General features: G+C 41.1%; 1 protein-coding gene across 2 annotated transcripts in view; it reads left to right on the plus strand.

The window, feature by feature from the left end:
* The window catches only part of LOC121185886 (mannosyl-oligosaccharide 1,2-alpha-mannosidase IA), a 166,300-nt gene that overhangs the window by 78,763 nt on the left and 68,148 nt on the right, over positions 1-19,389 (plus strand). For both annotated transcript variants that reach the window (XM_041044380.1, XM_041044382.1), the window contains exon 3: positions 16,493-16,608. In XM_041044380.1, coding sequence (XP_040900314.1) covers positions 16,493-16,608 — 116 coding nt within the window. The remainder of the gene's footprint in view (positions 1-16,492; positions 16,609-19,389) is intronic.

Raw genomic sequence — 19,389 nt, forward strand, 5'->3', positions numbered from 1 at the left:
ACACACTTACTGCACTAGAAACTAGCTTGATAGCACTTCTATACCTTCTTTTTCTCACTGTTTTTGTTTTTCTTTCAACCTGTCATCTCCCTGCTTTGTTAAATTCTCTTCTTTGTTTTCTCTCTTTTATGCCTCTACTGAAAATTTTCTGTCAGCAAGATCAAGAGAGGTGGGCTTTTGCCATCTTGGATCAGTCCATGTGGAGACAGATGATGGGCAGGGAGGAGTAACAGCGCAAGGAAAGGCGCTCTCTTTGAAGAAAAAGTCAGATAGCTCAGAGCAGAGGAAGAGGTGATGACATTAAGAGCTTTTTAAGACTGAAGGCTATTCGAAAAGACTTAACTCCCATATGTAGATATGAACAGATTTAAAAGAGTGTGGGAAAGCGATGCAAAGTCATTTTGGGACACTAGTTAACGGTGTAAGACTTGCAAACCAAAGCCCTCAGTGCAGTGAATTATTTTCAATGTTTTGCTCCCAGAGCTCTCATGACCTACTTTTGTGGTGGAGAGCATTAACTAAAAGTATCCGTAGTGATGGTTCTGTATTTCTAGCTTATCTCAGGGCAAGGCCGAATGAAGCCCTCAGCACTGAATTCAAATGATGATAAACACAAACGGGGCATTATTCTGAAGAGGTGATATAGGGTACCTAGAAATACTACACATTCACGATTCGCCAACGGAAGGTCGTGATCTTTAAAACCACTACTTCAGGCCCAGCAAACGAACATAAGCAAGTGAGAAACTGACATAGTTAAGGGTTATGTTGCTTTTAATATAACTGAATGCTTAGATTTCCCGTTTCATTTTCATGTGTATATTCTTCAGTGTATATTACCATTCACCACTGTATGTCTGGCTGATTGTTTATATTAGTAATTTTTTTTTCCTTTATCATCAGAGCCCCATAAACAAGACTGTTTTCTCTGATCTGAAAAGAAAGACGATTTAGGAGAATGCCATTGTGAAGGAGGAGGGTCTGTGGCTCTTGGACAGTCTCCAGGATCCGTTTCTCTTCTTTTCCCTTTGTTACTAGTCTGGGAAAAAGCTCGAGAGTGGGCCCCTCAAGTCATCTCTGTCATCCCATCTCGAGTCCTTGAAACCTTAGATGTATTTTATACCCTGTTGACTACAGCAGAGGTGTGGGCGGGAGATTAATTGGCCTCCTGTGCTAACTTCTTGTAAGGTAGTGGTATTGGCATGAAACTTTCAGAATGACAGGCACAAAACTCTCCCAACTCCTCACAAACAGTCACAAGCCCCAAGATCAAATCCCCCCTTTGTTGTTTCACTGCACTTAAGAAAAAAATGCTGAAAAGGTGACCAAGGTCGCCCTTTTTCACTCTGTCTGTGTATGAATCACCTGGGGCACCTTGTCAGCTTTGTGTTTCTGAAATCACTGAAATGCTGCAATATCAGACAATAAATTTAGAAAGTGATTTCAGGAGTAACAACAGTGCTGCAATTAGTGTTAATTGCCTTTAACCCAATCAACATGTTTCTCAAATTACCACATAATAACTTCTAGATTATAGAGACACTGCTTATTTTGTCACGTTAAAAAAAGGAATAGTTTGACATATTGGGAAATTGGCTTATTAGCTGTCTTCCCAAGACTTAAATGAGAAGATGGATAGCGCTCGCATGTCTGTATGTTAAATATGGAGCTACAGACAGCAGCCAGTTAGCTTAACTTAGCACAATGACTGGAAAATGGGGCAACAGCTCGTCTGACCCTGACCAAAGGTAATAAAATCTGTCTACCAGCACCTCTAAAGCCTGCTAATTAAAATTGGCCCATCTGTGACTTTAGAAAGTCACTGCACACATCCAAGAAATAGTCCACTACATAAAACCACATCATTTTTACACTTTGGTATTTGTTCAAATAAGAACATAACATGTTAATTTGTAAGAGTTAGAGGTGCTGGCAGGTGGATCTTGTTGACTTTGGACAGAGCCAGGTATAAGCTGTTTCCATCTGTTTTAGCTTCTCTCTGTCACTCTTGGCAAGAACGTGAATAAGCATATTTCCCAGATGCCAAACAACTTCTTTAACAAGACTACAAAAAGGAGTAGACAGTAGGTGCCAACTTTTGGTGCTGTACTCATTGGTTTTCTCATTTCAGCCTGTATGAGTGTGATGAGCCCTGAGTGTACATTGAGGGTTTTTATCAGTCACATTCTTTGCATGATCATGTGGAGAAAAATTCAGTGTCATCTCTGTTATTTCAGATGGATGTAGTAAGACCTCTCAGGCTTCTCACGTCCATTGTGATTTTCCTTTCTTCCTTCATGGGACACAACTAACTCATGTCCCTAATTTCTTATTAGAGCTCTCATGTGCTATATCACTTTCTCCAGTTGCTCCAAAGAGCCTTAATGGAGGATTAAAGACATAGTCATCCCTCTGTGAACGTGATTACTCATATACCCTACATATGTGGGTCACTAACCGAAGCACACAACGCATTAAATTCCAATCCAAAACCGTAGTCCAACAGATGCCGGGGACAAGGCTTGTGATTGTGCTGAAAAAAGGATAGAACATTACATTAGGTGTCACATCTGCCCCTCCCTCAGATTTTTCATCAACAATAGATGTCCTATGGCTGTTAAAGGCTTTGGCCACATGCTGCTATTCACAATTGCTATCCAGCTCTCTGTCCCTCTACAACAAATGAAAGAGTAAAGACCTTTCTACACTTGAAAAAAATCTTTTTCTATTTTTTCTGCCTTCATCTTATAATTATGCACTCTTTCTTTTTTTTCTTTTTTTGTACCATCCCCCATTTTGTCCACTTTTTTTTTTCCTTTTCCCTCCTCATCCCAAGAGGCGCAATTAAAGAGCATAAGGTCACAGGTTTTTGCTGAGAGTTGTCCGGGACTTCAAAATGAGCTACTTCTAGCGATACAGGCTGAACCCCTCACCTTTTCTCTCATGGCATGCCCGGGGACTATTTAAAACCAGCAGCGTTTATTAGAAAATCCCAAGGGCTCTTCAAATGATGTAAAGCGCTGCCAGGTGCTCCTACATGATGGAGGAGGGAGACGAGGGTTTGAAAACTTGATTTAGCTGGGATCGATGGCCCAAATGATGAAGCCCTGGGTATTTATTATTTAGACGTCTCTGGCTGGAGGTGCAATTGAAAGGTGAAATAAATTTTTTATAGAGCAATTGGGGGCCCTTAGGGTACTTGGAGCCCCACAAAGTGGTGAGGGAGTTTCACCGGTTTTCACTGTCATCATTATTATTATAATCTTGTACAGCAAACAAAGCAGTGACAGAGCTTCTGAAGAAATCTGCTGAGACAGCACACTTACAGAGACAACAGTGCTTACAGGGGACTCATAAGGGACTCAGACATGCACACACATGCATGTGTACAAACAAACATGCATATTGCTGTGAGACTCAACCTTGAGCACCTCTTTCATTTATTAACTCCTCCTCCTTTTGTTATCTAAGAAACATTTTTATTAAAAACATTCAGCTGGCAAACAGTTCCACTAGCAATTGCTTGCTCTCTTCTCCACCCACATATTAGGCAGAGCGGAGAGGTTTTTCCCTACTTCACAATTGCCTCCCAGCGGGCTTTGTGCCTGGTCTTAAGGGGGGCACTGTGAAGGTTAGAGAGAACAGGGGAGGGAGTGGCAACCTCCCTTATCATTAGGGTTAAACGAAGGGCTACGCAAATGGTGCCTATCACCTCCTGTCACATTAGAGTCACACGCACAGTGAAGAGTTGTCACCATCCACCCACTCTCCATTTCTGCCCCATCCGTTTCTATATCCCATGGGCTCCATCATGGTGCAGTAGAAATCATCTGTCTCCATAGCGACGAGCGCCAGGTGACAAATTAGGATCTGGTCCCTCCCTTGTCTGGAGAGCACATCCCAACCCTCCATTCAATAATGCCTATTTGTTCTGGAGCCAATAAGGCCAGAGACTGAAATTGCTGCCTGGATACATCACATATCATAATTGTTGGGCATAAAACATTTTTATCATTGTGGAAATATACGGCTGCAGTGTAGGATGGGAGATGATTTACACATACTGTAGTGCCATAAAGACGTGAAAATGTGTGTAGTAGAGCTTGATCTAAACTAGATATACCCAAGAATAACAAAGATCTGATAACAACAATAAGATTTATAAGATTTTTACATAAACGTCATCAGATATTTTGTTATTATAACATGTCTGACTAAAGATGCTAGAGAACAAAACATGTTTTACTGCAGCTTAACGCTTTGCAATGGCACCTATGACGATTTATCTTTGATATGGCCTTGTAGTGTTTTAATTAACTTTTGTATAGTCAGATACTGAAGGAGTATATTGTTAAGTCTTCACAAGCAAACATATGAATCCAAAGCCATCCATATATCCATATACAGCATCTCATTTTTAGCAAATCCTGCACCCCACAGACTATATATTTAGTTATGTAGTTACACGGTGTCTACTTGTGCTCTTATTAACTTTTAGTCAGGATAAGTTGGTTACGTTCACTGAACAAACTCAGTGAAACACAGAGATCAGAAGAAGGGAGAAAATATTTCAGCCTAACTGCGCCTTTAAGATGCAGGCAGATGAGGAAGTTGACAGCGAGCCTCTGATAATACACCCTGGGGGCGAACCTGCTGTCAGAGCAGGTTTTGTCCCATTGCATGTAATGACGGTCCTGGCTGCACAGCCCTGCATCTGCTGGCACCGAAGCAACGATAACTGCCTGGAGATCACAACACACCTGAACTGGGCTCAGAGCGAGCAGGCTGACTTCGTGACAGGGTTATAAAAACATGGCCGTGTTGAGATCATAAGCGGGTTTCATAAGGATAAATTGCTGCTGTAGCCAGGAGAAATAAAGGGCTCAGAGAAAGACAGTTTAGATAGCAGGTTAAGGAAGCAGAGTTTGTGACCTCGACCAACTCGTGTTTCATTGTATCTGGGATCTGCTGTGAGGATTTTCCTTGCTGATCATGTCACTTGATGTACAGAAAGTTCTTATGTTTGAGAGTTGTTGACATGAGTTGCATCTTCATCCTTGCAATACAAAAAGCTGATGAAGAAAGTCATTTCACAGCAGATGACAGGAGGTCAGGACATCAAAGTGGAGCCATCTTTTGTTATCATCACCACCAAATTTCTGCCCTTCCCTTCTCGGATTAGAACAAGTCCCCCTCGGCGGGCATGAACACATCATCAAGCCTCTGTGCGGGGATTATAGCCAAGATGATGAAAAACTGGTTGCAAAATATATGACGAAGAAGGAGGATTATAAGGGATTGTTTTCTATTCTACTCTAATGATTCAATCGCAGGCTGATGGATGTGGGAGAGGGTCAGACTTGCTGCATCCAGATGAGACTCCAGACCCCTCCTTTTTGTTCCTTCTTAGCATTTGTTACTGTTACTGTCCTTAAACTCTGTGTTTATGTAATCCATGATCACTGATCTGTCCGTCTGTGGTGACGTAGAGCTGGAGTCACTCGGATGATGACGTCTCCGTAACCTGAGACATGCCTCTTGGTGTGTAGTAATCAGTGTTTGGCAGTTTTAATCACAAGCGTCTCCTGCCAAGCTCTTAAGCTCTCGTGGTGGTATTAGGCAGCAGATTTTGCTTCGTTCTCTTGTTTTAGGGACTATTAATATACAGTTTTGTTTTTTTTTTAGCTTTGCCTTACTGCTGCCTGTTACAACTCTCAGCCTTAATATTTCGCTAAGCTGGAAAGCCTCACAATAACTCCTCCTCTTAGTACGAACACGTCCGCCTATCTTTTCATTCATCATCTTCGAAAAAGGTCCACTATGACTCATCAGACTTCCAGTCTTCTCAATGACAACCCCCAGTTTAAATTCCCCTCAGACCCATGTCTGGTAGGAGCAGTTTTTTTTTTTTGTCTCCATGCTCATTCATCATTCACCACTAACTCTTCTGATATTGCCTTTTTGTGCTCCATGAAAACAGACAGTTGTGTTTACATTTCAGAGTGTTCTCTGCCAGGATTTCTCTCAGAGTTGCTGTTGTCTCGCTCCCTCACACACTGGCAACCCACAGAGCAGAAATCTTTTTGTTCCTGCTGTGAGCATCATGGCTTGAATCGTATGAACTGACTCTGGGACTGTAGCAAAGACGTAACAGCAGCCCGGGTTGACCTCTGCAGCCTGCAGTTTCTCTCAGGCTCATATGCACATGCACTTTCACCCTCTGCCTTGTTTCTGCATCCTGCACTGTGTGTGCCTGACTGTGTGTAGCAACTGACTACGAGGTGGGGCTCAGGTTCTCTGTGGTGACTCTTGTGGTGAGTGGAAAGAAAAAGGAAGGTGGTGGCAAAATGAATTACTAAAATGACATGAAATAAATTCCTTCTGTTGTTGTGTCCTGGTGCTAGGGTTGGAAGACCTCTAGCACTGAGACAGACAGTGTGGGCCACACTTCAGAAGTGGTATGGGGGTTTGTGGAAGGTTCTAACAGCCTCTGGCATCTTGGAAACAGAAGAGGGTGACACTGAAATAAATAGAATAGATGAAGAAATGAAATTATGGAGTAATGTGGACAAGTGTTTCAGGTTGTCTAACTCAAATACCTCAAGGAAATATTATTAGAAAGTTTGCATTCCAGCTGTAATTGAGTGTGAAATTGCAGGTGAGCATGCAGCAGTACATTTCAGTGTAGAGAGAAGTGATCTCTAAATGGACTTTATACAGATTGATTAAACATGTAGAGTAGTTCATGTCTTTTCCTTAATTAAAATCTTTTTTTTTTTAAATAATCCTGCAGTTTCACTTAACCACAAACGCCAGAAGCTACGATTATGTCTTTGCTGTGCTGTCCTCCAGGCGAATCGTTAACTCGGTATAAACATAATGTGTAGATGTGCACACACACATGCGTAGTACACATACATCACTAACTCCAGGTTCTTCCTCTACCTTTAAATGCCTTCAGGGCTGCACAAATGATGCGAAGCGGCTGCTCTTTTAAGATGGCTGGTTTAATTTCTCTAGCTGACGGGCGCTCTTTGTCAACAGGTTATTATGGCTCTCCTAAATTGGTTGGGCTGCACATTTTTCAGTGCACAACTAGTGAGCTAGAAAGCTCCATTCAGATGAGATAAAGTCTGGTGGACAGGATGGGAAGCACTGCCTTGTTTCATCTTCAGAAAAAATGAGAGATTAAGCTTGCAAGGTGGATTTCTATCAAGTTTACACACAAAATGTGAGACTGACAAAGCATTCTTCATCCTGCTGACCTCTCTTGCGAAAGACGTTTTTCCTATTTGTGTACTCTCTGCATTTAAGTTCAATGACCTTATGACTGGCTGAATTGTTGCTGTGGTACTGCAGCTCGGTGTCTTTATCAACTGCCTAATCAGAGCCTCTAGCTTTAGCTGCCATCTCCAATCAGGTTTTGTGGGTTGACAGAGCATCAGATGTATGATCCCCTCTCTCCTACTGTGCTGGCGTGTCTGTTGATCAATGCAAGAGAGAGGCTTTGGGGAGATGGAGGAGGCGAAGGGTTCAATAACACTGTGTGCGGTGTGTAATCTCATCTGAGAGGCTGTCATATCAGACAGGGCTGCTGCACTGACATGCCACGCTCTCCCAGAGTGGCAAATTAGATTGCTGCAATTAGATTGACGTGTGTACCCCTCTGAGTCTGGAGTCTCTCTAATCATGTCTGGACAGTGTGCACTTTGTATTTGTTTGTGATTAGATTAATGTCTGTGAAGGTGTGTTGATTGGCTGCTTAGCCAAGCCACTGATCCTGGAAAACAGTCCTTTGCAGTATGGATTTTTATAAAAATCTGGGGGCTTGTTTTAAAAAGCGGAAGGCAGAAATTAAAATATGCTCTCATTACACTAGCTATTAAGTCAATGAGAGATTGATACCGTCTCCCTCTGACAAGTATTCAATAGCTGCCTGGTGCAACATGCAAAGACTTAACACTGATATGCTTTACAATACAGGATTCTCGATGTCCATGATTCCAGCTAAGGGCTCTAGCTCAGTCGCTTCTTTGCTCAGCAGACCTCATAATAGAACAAATTCATTTTGACTCTAGCTCTAATGTGCCTTGATCTATAAATTCTCTGCCCCTTCCTTTGTCTTGCCAAGCAAGTGCTATCACACTGGAAGGCACAAAGCACCATTAGATGCTAGTCCTTTCGCAGGGCAGTTCAACTGTGTGATTACCATAATGGTGGATATGGGGGCACAGAGGGGGACAGGGGAGGGGGCTGTGTGGGGTGAGATGGGATGCAATTAGGACTCGTTTCCTCTAATTTTGTCCATGCTGTCCATTCTGGAGACTAACTGGATGTGATTTTTTTTTTTGTGTGTGTGTGTGTGTATATTCACACATGCTAAGCAGGAAATTTCTATGCGCAGCACTGGTAGCCATGGCAGCACCGCAGTGATACAGATGTATCCACAGAACAAGGGAGGATTCAACTTTCAGACACACAGTACTGACTATAGACCAACAACTGTACAAAATGTTCTTTTTCAAATGAAAGTCAGCTGTTAAATTGTTGTTAATCAACATGTGTCTTAACTGAGCCATTAAGCATTACAAAAGAATCGAATAGATCAAAAAACAAAACAGAAAACTGCGGTTCTCGGTTATATGATCATATCATGATTGAAAGCTACAGGAAATGTACTAAATGGACCTCCTGGTGAGATATTTTTGCTCAATTGCTGTTTTCAAAGGTCAAGAATTAACTTTAAACCTCAGCTGTTAAGAAAACACAAACAATAAGTCCTTAAAGCACCAGGGAAAAATGAGAATTTGACAAGAACGATAAATGGATTCATGAATAACTATGTTTCTGTACTTCTGGATCTGCATTAAACTGAAGTGGTGATTTTAATAAATAAGAACTTTTATGTTTTTATATAAGTCACTTACATTTCAGACACAGCTGTTCATATTGCTTAAAGCAGGGTCAGCTTTCCTTAGTCTTATGATTTAAACAATGTGTCTCAGTAAACAGACCTCTCCAAACATCTGTGTCTCTGTGGCCGTCACCAGCTCATCCAGGCTCTCTTCAAGTACGCCTCTTATCCTTTTATGAAGAAAAGTTTCAGGACCAGGTGATGAGTGATTGTAGCACCAAAGCTATCAGAATTCATTGCACTCTCAGTGACTGCATGCTCCTCTCAACAGCTGATTGCAGGCGCAATTTGTCCAGTGTAAAGAGAACAAATGTGTGGTCTTGAGCAAGAAGATTCAATTGAACATGTCTAATGAGCCCTGTGTATGCACCGTTGTACTGTGAAGTAACTGGTAGAAAAGTCTTTACAATGGTAATCAGTGGGATTAGGTTCCCCCACTTACATCTTGTAGCAAGGATAGGATAGGATCTCAAAGTAAGGATCTTATATTAGCAGCTGCAGAAGAAGTGCGAGGTCCCTCTGATAGTGGCACCGTCGGTTTTTTGTGGCTTATCTTTGGACTGTGGTCAAACTGTTTGAGCCCTGCAGTTGGGACGCCTACAAACAAATTGAGACGGAAACTGAATCAAACAAGCCCCCGTCACTGCAGTGGCAATCCAAATGTAAACCTGCACAAAGCTGTAAAGTATGAAAAGGATTTTATTTTTTTTGATCCGCAGATTCAAACTGTGACTCAGTGACTTCCACATTCACATAGGCTACCTTCATCTGTAGCCGGAGGGAGTGATTTTCCAACAAATCCTCCCAGTTAAACATCAAAATATATAGTTTATACCTCCAGACGGTCACATACAGTGAACAACAAGTGTTTTCTGTTCTGACATCCCTATCCCGGCAGGATGACATCATTTGTCTTTGCCTTCAAAATCTGTCTGAAACAAATCACTGTTTAAAAAATAAATGTGGTTAAGGTTTGGTTAGGGAGAGATCATGGTTTGGGTTTTAAGTACAACTTTGTTAAGGTTATAAGACAGTGTGTTTATAATAATGATCACTTGGTTAAAATTAGGAAATGACTGTGGTTATTGGTCATGGTTACAAGAAACCAACGTTGACTGTTGATAGGAAACAAACTTCTGCTGTGGCCCATGGGTTGTTGACCCAACCTCTCTAACCTCCTCCTTAAGTCCATCTTAACTGATGGACATGATATTTCTTACTCTCCATATCTTGCTGCCTTTTTCATGCTCAGCTCAGTAACCCTACTTAATCCTACACCCTTCAAACTCATCTTCTTTTTCCTCACTGTTGCTCTGTTGGTGCTCTCCGTCCACTCACCTGCACTTCACTCACCCACAGAGTCATCTCCCTAGTGCACTTTATCTGCGATGCTAACCGCGTGCCCCGAATAGCAAACAGCTAGATATCATTAACATCACACAGACACACCGGCTCGCTAACCCTGTCTCTCTGGTGCCAGGTAGCATTAGTGCTAACAAGATGCTCATTGCCCTGGCGATTGATAACTGGATACTGGCAACCACTGGTAGTGTGATTAGTGTGAATCCCAGCGTCTGCATCAATTAGTCACTTTGATGACGGTAACAGGGTGACCTATGGACCGCATCTTAAATATTTTATTCCTTTGTTTGTGCCATGAGTCACAAACTGAAGTTAGAGACATATAGCTCTGATATAACTCCGGTGTCCCCATGGGTGCATTAAAACACCCAGTTACTGAAATGTGATTATTTTTTTATCTGGTTAACTTCATTGCTTAGTCATTAGAATTTACATTGGACATAAGATGGCATTTCAGGTATTTCCGCATGTATTTTGCATGCACATTGTACACTTTATGCTGGTTAAATGAAATCAGAGCAGAAACGTTGCCTCTGAACCATCCCCTGAGGGATTTAAATAAAGGAGTAATTTGCCCTGTTGCATATATATCAGGCGTGTGTGTGTGTGTGTGTGTGTGTGTGTGTGTGTGTGTGTGAGAGAGAGAGAGAGAGAGAGCGCATGCATTTAGAGAAAAAGAGGGGAAGAGAGGGTGAGGCTCGTAATATCACAATACACAAACTGGCTGCAGTGAGTGATTGATCATGTGGACTGTGGCCATCTAATGTAACCCCCTTGACCGACACTGACTGGCCTGTGACAGCCATGATGAATGAACATCCACCGGCCAATGTCATACTAATGGCTTTCTGTGTACTTTGCTTTCTTACACACACACACACACACACACACACACACACACACACACACACACACACACACACACACACACACACACACACACACACACTCTCTCTCTCTCTCTCACATTCTTGAGCACACTTCTCACTTGCACATGTGTCTGCTTAATTTCTACCTTTTAATACTATTGCTGAAAGGACATGAGGATGTTGATGCAGCAATAATGTAATTTTATCGAATGAATATAACAGCTCATGTTTAACAGGGATTAGGTAATATGTTAATCAGTATAGGGTAATTATTGTTTTCTCTCTTTTCTGCCTTTCTCTGAACTCCAGTCTTTATTCTATGATTTCTGATTACAGTTCTCTAGTTTATTAGACCAGGGCTGTGTTCGGAGCCGCCTCCTAATGTACTGCCTACCACGTACTCAGTGAGTATGTACTGCATACTACGTATTAAATGAAGTATGCCATTACCAAGTTGACTGTTCACACAGAATTGTACAGCTAATATGCCAGAATGCATTTCACACCAACCGGCAAACAACTTTTACAGCAGGTTAAAAGCTGTTGTAATTGTTGGTCTATATTTTTAAGTCTGAAATGTTCAACCTAGTGCAAAAAGAATTAGTTGACTGATCAATTAGTTGATCAACAGAAATTGCCAAACGTGTCGTTGGCTTTAGCCTCGCAAATGTTAAGATTTCCCACTTTTATGTCCTCGGGCTTGGGACTGTTGGTTGGATAAGACAAGCAATCTGAAGACAGCACCTTGGTCTCTGGACACTTGGAATGGCATTTTTCACTAATTTGTTTTGACATTTTACAAGGACAGTCCAAGAATTGATTAGGGCAAAGATTTGCCGTTGGACCACCTGTGGCAGTCTGTTTATGGACTTATCCACCCTATACAGTATTTAACGCTGATACTTGTTATTTGCTGTATCTTTCATCGGTTGATCAAATCTGCAATGCCTCTTTTTCCAATAAAATGTGGATCTTCCATCTCATTCTTATGGCTTAAGTCATAACTGGTGCATCCTCAGTCTGTAAATAAAGATTGTGTTTATTTGTTTATTTTTTAGCCTTACATCTTAAATATGATGCTAAAGCGAGAAAGATTGTGTGTTGTCGTGAATGTCAGTGTGTGCGTGTTTATCAGTTTTTATAAATACACAATAAAACACACCTATCGCCCCTGTCTTCAGAGAGTCCCCCAGGGCCCCTTCCATTTGAAGCAAAGGGCTACAGAAATAAATAGGGTCTTAGACCATGGAAGCCGAAGGAGTACACAATGATGGATTGATCTGCTCCGTCTATCCTCAGAGTCAATCAATCATCTTAGCTTTGGTGCTGTTTTCAATAGGAATTTTCCACACTTGGCTGCTTTGCCTGCAGCCACGGAGAGCTACCTCTGGGGTTGGATAACCAGAGGGCATTAGATATCTGATTACTCCCCTCCTCTCAGTTGTCACCATCACTATTTGTCATCGAAAAGAGATAAGGCTGCTCAGTAAGCAAACTAAAAAAAAAAAAAAAAAAACCTTCCCTCATAATACAGTTAAAGTGCACTGGATTTCTTTCTTCTGTAACTTTAGTAGAAGCAGGAAGTCTTCCTGTTACAGTGCTCCACCATACATATGACACTGCGTATGCGCTAAAACATGGCTAACAACCTTGGCAGATGGTACTGCAGAGTTATGTAGACTACATGTGTCTCGCTGCAGGCTAGCACTGCCCTTTCGCTGACAGGATGAGGTGAACTGCCAGCAGGCAAACCATGGCAGATGAGTTTTCAAAGAGTGGAAATGTACGGTTTATTTGAACTGAGTAGTTACAGCCATGGCACTGCAACTGTAACACAAAAGTAATAGTAGTACTCGAATGTAGTTTTATAAGGGATTTCCAGGACATAGTAAGCTTAAAGGACTGTTTCTCTACCTCTGATACTAGAAATAGCTCTGGATTTATGACCAAAGCATATGGCACCCATCATTCAGCCAAGCCAAGTCATTGATCCCTGTCCCATGTGCCCTTTGGCATCCTGACTGGCCTCATCAGCTAATCCATAAAGCTATGGAGGTGAGATGAAAGGTCAGCGGTGGTGAAAGTTTTGCTCTCATGGTAATATTAAGTTCAGCAACAAATACTATGCAGACAGTATGACTTGTAGAGTGGATACTGATTAAGGATGAAAATCCTTGAGAGGATGGAAAGCTGTCTGTTCAAAGTTATTTAAATCACAATAAACAAGACACACTTTAGCCATTCACCACTGTCAGAGTCTGACCATAATCATTTTATTGCGGAATAAATTAGTTCTTCAACAACAGTATATGTGCACCAAAAAAAACAAAAAAACAAAACAACATGTTTGAAGATGTCACGTTGGGGTCTGCATCCAGTTTTTCTTTCTTTTTTTCTTTTTTTTTTTGGTCACTTCAGGACATCTGAAAGAAACTGTTAACACAACGTTGATATATTATATCCTTATAATTGTAATTTGGTGAACTTGTTAGCAAACACTTGTCACCTTGCACATCCTACGGGTACAGAGCAACATTTTCATTCATTTGGAGTCATCTGCGCTCTTACCTGAGGACTAGAAGTCCAATATTCACTTCCCCTATTGTTCTGCTTTGCTCTCCACAAACTCCAGATGCAAATATCTGGCTCTTTTGCTTCTAATTGCTTCAGTGTGTTCATCAGCTAGTAGCTAACTTTGTTTGTTGCCATTTGTTGTGGGGTAGGCAGTATACATTTAGATTTTAGAGCTTTTTTTTCTGAAAAGAGCTGCCTCCTGTGATGCTGTGAGAGCAGTGAGACTGAAACAATGAAGTTGCCAGGCTATAACTCCAAAACAATAGGTTAAAAGATTGTGTAATCCTCTACAGAGTTTGTTGTAATTCTATGGTGATAAAAACCAAAGAATATTGATAAAATAATCAAGACAGCAGAGATAAGGATAAAAAAAATTGCAAAAGAGACTTGTTTCATTTTCCCATTTTGGGGTTTGGTGCCCAAAGGTCTGCTTGTCCCTTTGCATATTTGGTGAGCTTTAATAGTAATTCCTGATAAAAACCAAAGACTTTGATGTGCCAAGTTGCTATGTGGTTGCATCAGATCAATCCAGCCATCTTTTGTAGGCTAGGTTGTTCTCAGGGATGAACATAAAGATTTTTCATCACTTTTCTCATTTAACCAGGTCACATTCCACACTATTGCATTTTTTCAAGTAATCTACAATGTGAGCCCCGGAGCAGTTCGATTCACAGTCTATTTAGTCACAGTTTCTTGTTATTAAACTTCCAAACCATAATTTGCCCTTCAACTCTTTAACAGTAATTCATTAAGGATAATGTTTATTTTTCCTTTGTGCCGAACTGTCTCTGTGAAATTCAACCGCATTTGCATAATATTTGGCCATATGAGAATGAAAATAGGCTGCACAATCTCTCATAGGGCCACCAGGATGGAATAAACACCCCTCAGCATTTCTCATTTAGTTTGTGAAAAGAAAAGAATGACTTCAAATGAGATTCCTAAAGACAGACGCACACACAGGCAGATTTTACATGACATGCGTGCAACATTTACACATGTGGTTAACGAGGGGAACACATACACAGAGTGTAATCCAGGAGCAGCTGCTAAATGTTTGCTATAATCAATGTATCGGCTCTTTTCTGCCCCTCTGGTGGCTGATTCCAAAATGACTTGACTTTCATGTTACAGTGGCTGACGCTTTTTAGCTGATGCTTTTAATCTCAGAGAGAATATGCTTTTCATCTGGGCCACACAAAGCTGTTTTAGTATTATCATTCAGCATCGCTGCAGCAATTACAGAAGCTCAGCATGTGAGGGACTTTCATGTGTTAGTTTTTATCATAGACGCTGTCAAGTTACTGTCCCTAATCAGAACATTAAAGGTTTGGGGTTAAATCTGAGCACTTATCTACCTTCCAAGAACTCAGCTTACGTAACAGTTATTCACTGTGCTCATTCCTTTCCTTCCTTTCGTAGGTCTTATTAAAAACTCTTCATAATTTGACACATTTGATGTAAATGCAAATCTGGTCTTAGCATTATGAACATTCTCTGCTAAGGAAACACCATCTGGATGGATTACTTTGCTACCTCAGGGATTAGTGGTTGAAATACTGCTAAGCATCATTATGATGTACTGTTAAAACAAATACAACACAAAGGAACACAACGTGCTATGTTAGCATTTTATTTGTGTGCAGCTTTCACAAAACTGCTTAAAGTCATGTTGAGCCCATGAAGGTGCTAATGTATGTGGAGAGAGGGGGGAGTTGTGAAAGACCCCGGTGAAAAAAGTAGGTGGTAGCCGTAACACAGATGGGTGTCCCAGATTGTTTGTCAGTCATCGGTTGCCTGTTGCAGTTTGACAGGTGATTGTCACTGTTTCTTCTCAAAAGTTGAATTGTTGTCAAATTTGTCACATGCTATATCACTTATTTTTAACTTTCACCATTTAGCATTTATAAGAAGTTTATAAAGACTTACTAAATGGTTTATAACACACAATAATGCAGTTGTAAGCAAATATAAGGTCACTTGTGAATGTGTATAATCATACATCATTGCACACTCACATACACACTGGGCGCTTTATTAGATACACCATCACTATTTAATGCAAACCAATACGACGTCCAAGACAACAGCTCTGCCATGAATTATACATTTTTGTTTTTTGTTGACACTTTTAGAAAGGTCTTAAATCCATTTGCATCATACTGGAAGATATTTTAAATATTTTACCCTCATATAAATGGGGCGGACAAAATATTAGAAACACCTCTCTATGCAACACCGTCCAGAACAACACCACCTTTAACTGTGACATCAGTAATGAGGATAAAGTAGAACTGTTCCCTTTCTAACAATGTCAACAAAAATTGAAATTTTATAAGCTTTATAAAAAGTAGGATTTATTGCAGACCTGTTGTATTGGATTGCATTAGAATGTACAAGTGTATCTAATAAAGTGGTCACTGAGTGTGTGTGGACATGTCATCCAGTAATCACATATATGAGTACAGATATGTTAATATTGTTTCATCAAGCAAAAACAAACAACAAAAAACAAAAGCAAAGTTGAAATATGAAATATCTAGAAACCACATGTGCCTGTACATGAAATGAAATGTGAAACACATGTTATCTCATTTGTGGTCCATAAAGTCACATGAAATACCTGAAAATTCCATGCACCTGAATCATGTTAATTTACATGTGAAATTTTCATGTGTGAAAAGTTTCTTCCACGTGTTTTCCGAAACATTTCTCGTGAGCTACACTCTTTGTTTGATCAGGCACTAACTGAATACTCTCGTGCATTTTGCAGGTGGCCTGAGAGGAGCATCCATCATCGACTCACTGGACACACTGTATATAATGGGATTGATGGACGAATATAATGATGCCAAGGAGTGGGTGCAGACCAGCCTGGACCTGAACTCAGTAAGACGCTCCTTCTTGTTTAGTCTGTAACTCACCAAGTCCCATTTAGCTCGTGTGCTAGCACCAACCCACCATCAGGCTCAACCACACTCTGACTACACTAACATGATGAAGTTCTCAGCAGTAGCCTTGCGTGCTGGATTGATTTTAAGCCGTGCTTTTGTGCTCGAACCCCAACATTGTGTCCACTGAGTTTGACAGGTCTCCAAGGCTCAGGACATTCCAGCAGGAATCAAAAGCTTCCTGTGTGGCCACCGGCCACGCCGTGTTACAGACTGATGGGATTCTCTGCCTCTCTGAAAGGTCTCTGTGGGGCAGAAAATGTGATAAATAAAGGAGAGAGAGAGAGGAGAAGAGGGTCGAAGGGACGTTTTAGATACAAAAACTGAGGGAAAGAAGAGGCAAAATGAGGCCATGGCCCTTTCACCAAGTGAGTCTGTAATGACCGGGTCTGGAACAGCTGAGGGTTGCCAGTTCTGAGATCATGTTGGGATTGAGTGGAGGCTGAAAAGAGACAGATCTTTCTGTGGTTTGCTGCTAAAGGTCAAGTGTGGGCCAGTTTGTCTGTGGTTTTTTTAAGTTTTGTAAATGAGACAGGTCATTTCTGGGCCACTTCTCACTCAAGTTTTCCACCACGTGGAAGAATGTGGTTTACGTAATGGTGTGTAATTGCAAAAAGTTTACAAACTGAGCTGTGTCATTATGACTGTCAACTTTGTACTGTAGATGCTAGGCAATGATTAAACCTCCTCACTGCTTGTTATGACAGGGTGTCAGATGTCTCAACTTTGGGATGTTTTGTGTGCTGACAAAATTTGCCACAATTAGCATTAAAAAAAAACCCACTTGTTTATTTCAAAGCTAAGAAAACAACTCCTGGCTGTATTTGACATGTGTGGCATAGTGCACATGATGCCCCTAGCACATCTGAATTGTGTGGGAATAGATATAACCAAGCTAACAGTTCAGTTGTGCGCACACATTTATTCTCATGGAGCTCAGCACCATCTTGATCACAGCTTGTTTCGAGGTCATGGAGAAATGCACAGTGAGTGTTAATTTCACCAGCACATCAAAGAAAGCCTTCAGATTTTAGCTAATATGTTTCTCACTCATGGCACAATCACACACACCCCCACAGATACATAATATAAGTGAAAGGCACACATGGAAAGAGGCATGATATTCACACACACTCACACACACACACACACACACACACAGTTTTTCTGTCTCCCTGCAGCCGGTCTATGCCAGGGAATGCAGATAACTATTAAGTTTGAGAGGAACTGTAGCTGCTGGCTGCGGCAGTCGTAAGAGCCTGTGCGCAGGGAGCCAGTAATGGCAGCTGCTGACAAACAGCCACACAGTCACCAATCATCAAGACAACAAACACAGATTTACACTTCACACTGCACTTTGTCACGGGTGTGATCTGCCACAATCCGTCAGCCTCGCTCCTTCACTCCTTCATCTGTGGTTTCTGGGGGGGTGGTCTAACCCACCAGACGGCTACTTCATCTTCTCTGAGACAATTAGACATGACTTATTAGTGCCAATTTTGGTTTTTGGATTAATCCTTCAAATATTTTGGTTATTTAAGGTTAAATCATTTACATATCCAGAGGAAGGAGCTGCTCTGTGTGAAGACGTGATTAGAGTCTGTCATCTTCACTGAGATAAAAAAAAATCCCTTCGTTTTACAGTAACTCATCAGTATTCATCCGTGCACATGTATGAATTTGATGGGACTGCATGGTAAATGGAGTTATGATTGAACAGTGTAAAATGGGGAGAGATGGGGAGTGATGTGAGGCTTTGTTAACTCAGAAGCACACTGACAACACACACACGCACACACACGCACATACACACACACACACACAATCACCTGCATATCTGCTGCTTTACACAGAAAAATTGTGTTTTTAGATCTCAGACTAACTGCAACACCTCAGACAGGCTGCAGCACACTTGACAAACATTTATGCGTCACATATATATCAACGTATTATCGCTGCAGAAAAGATAACTGGCTCAATACACAGATTGTCAGATATACTTTGGAATGGCTCACCGAGTTTGCCAAGAGCCTAAGGAAATTTTCTGATGTCCTAATTTTATCCAAATACCACTTAAGGAAAATAGATGCAGTGTAAGATTGACTGCTGAGGAAAGGTAACACTTGAAGTCAACAGTGTGCTCATTAAACCCCCAATTTAGCAATCTCATACTAACTGGTTAATGCTATTTTTACACTGGAGATTTTGATGTGTTGTTGTTAATATTCACATCAGATGTTGGACAAGGTGTCCAGTGGGTCAAATTTCAAAAAAGTCAGATGAATTAAATGAATAATTAATTGTCACACCACAGAAGGAATACAAACAACACCTGTTTTACCTCAAACCCCAGTGGTGATTTTATTTTACATTTGTCTTTTAATTCGCTTCACGATTCTCACTTTTGTCCTCTTTAATGATCTCAGCCCCATGCAGTATACACCAAAGAGTCTCAATCAACTAAAAATGTGTTTATAAATGCGAACAATAATAATGGAGCCAAATAAAAGTTTGCCCCATGTTTTTGTCTTTCCAAGCTGGGAAAACCATGTTTGAGTATTTGTGTTGCAGGTCCTGTCCCAGGAAGGCAGAGCAGCGGTCTCTAGCTTTTTGTCATGGTGTGTTGTTATATATGTCTGTTGTATATATTGGCACATACAGTGGCACAAGGAAAACGGAAGGAGCAGAAACACATGCACGTACAGGGATTTTCATGCAC

This window comes from Toxotes jaculatrix, chromosome 8, assembly GCF_017976425.1.
Source record: "Toxotes jaculatrix isolate fToxJac2 chromosome 8, fToxJac2.pri, whole genome shotgun sequence".
NCBI classification, from domain to species: domain Eukaryota; kingdom Metazoa; phylum Chordata; class Actinopteri; family Toxotidae; genus Toxotes; species Toxotes jaculatrix.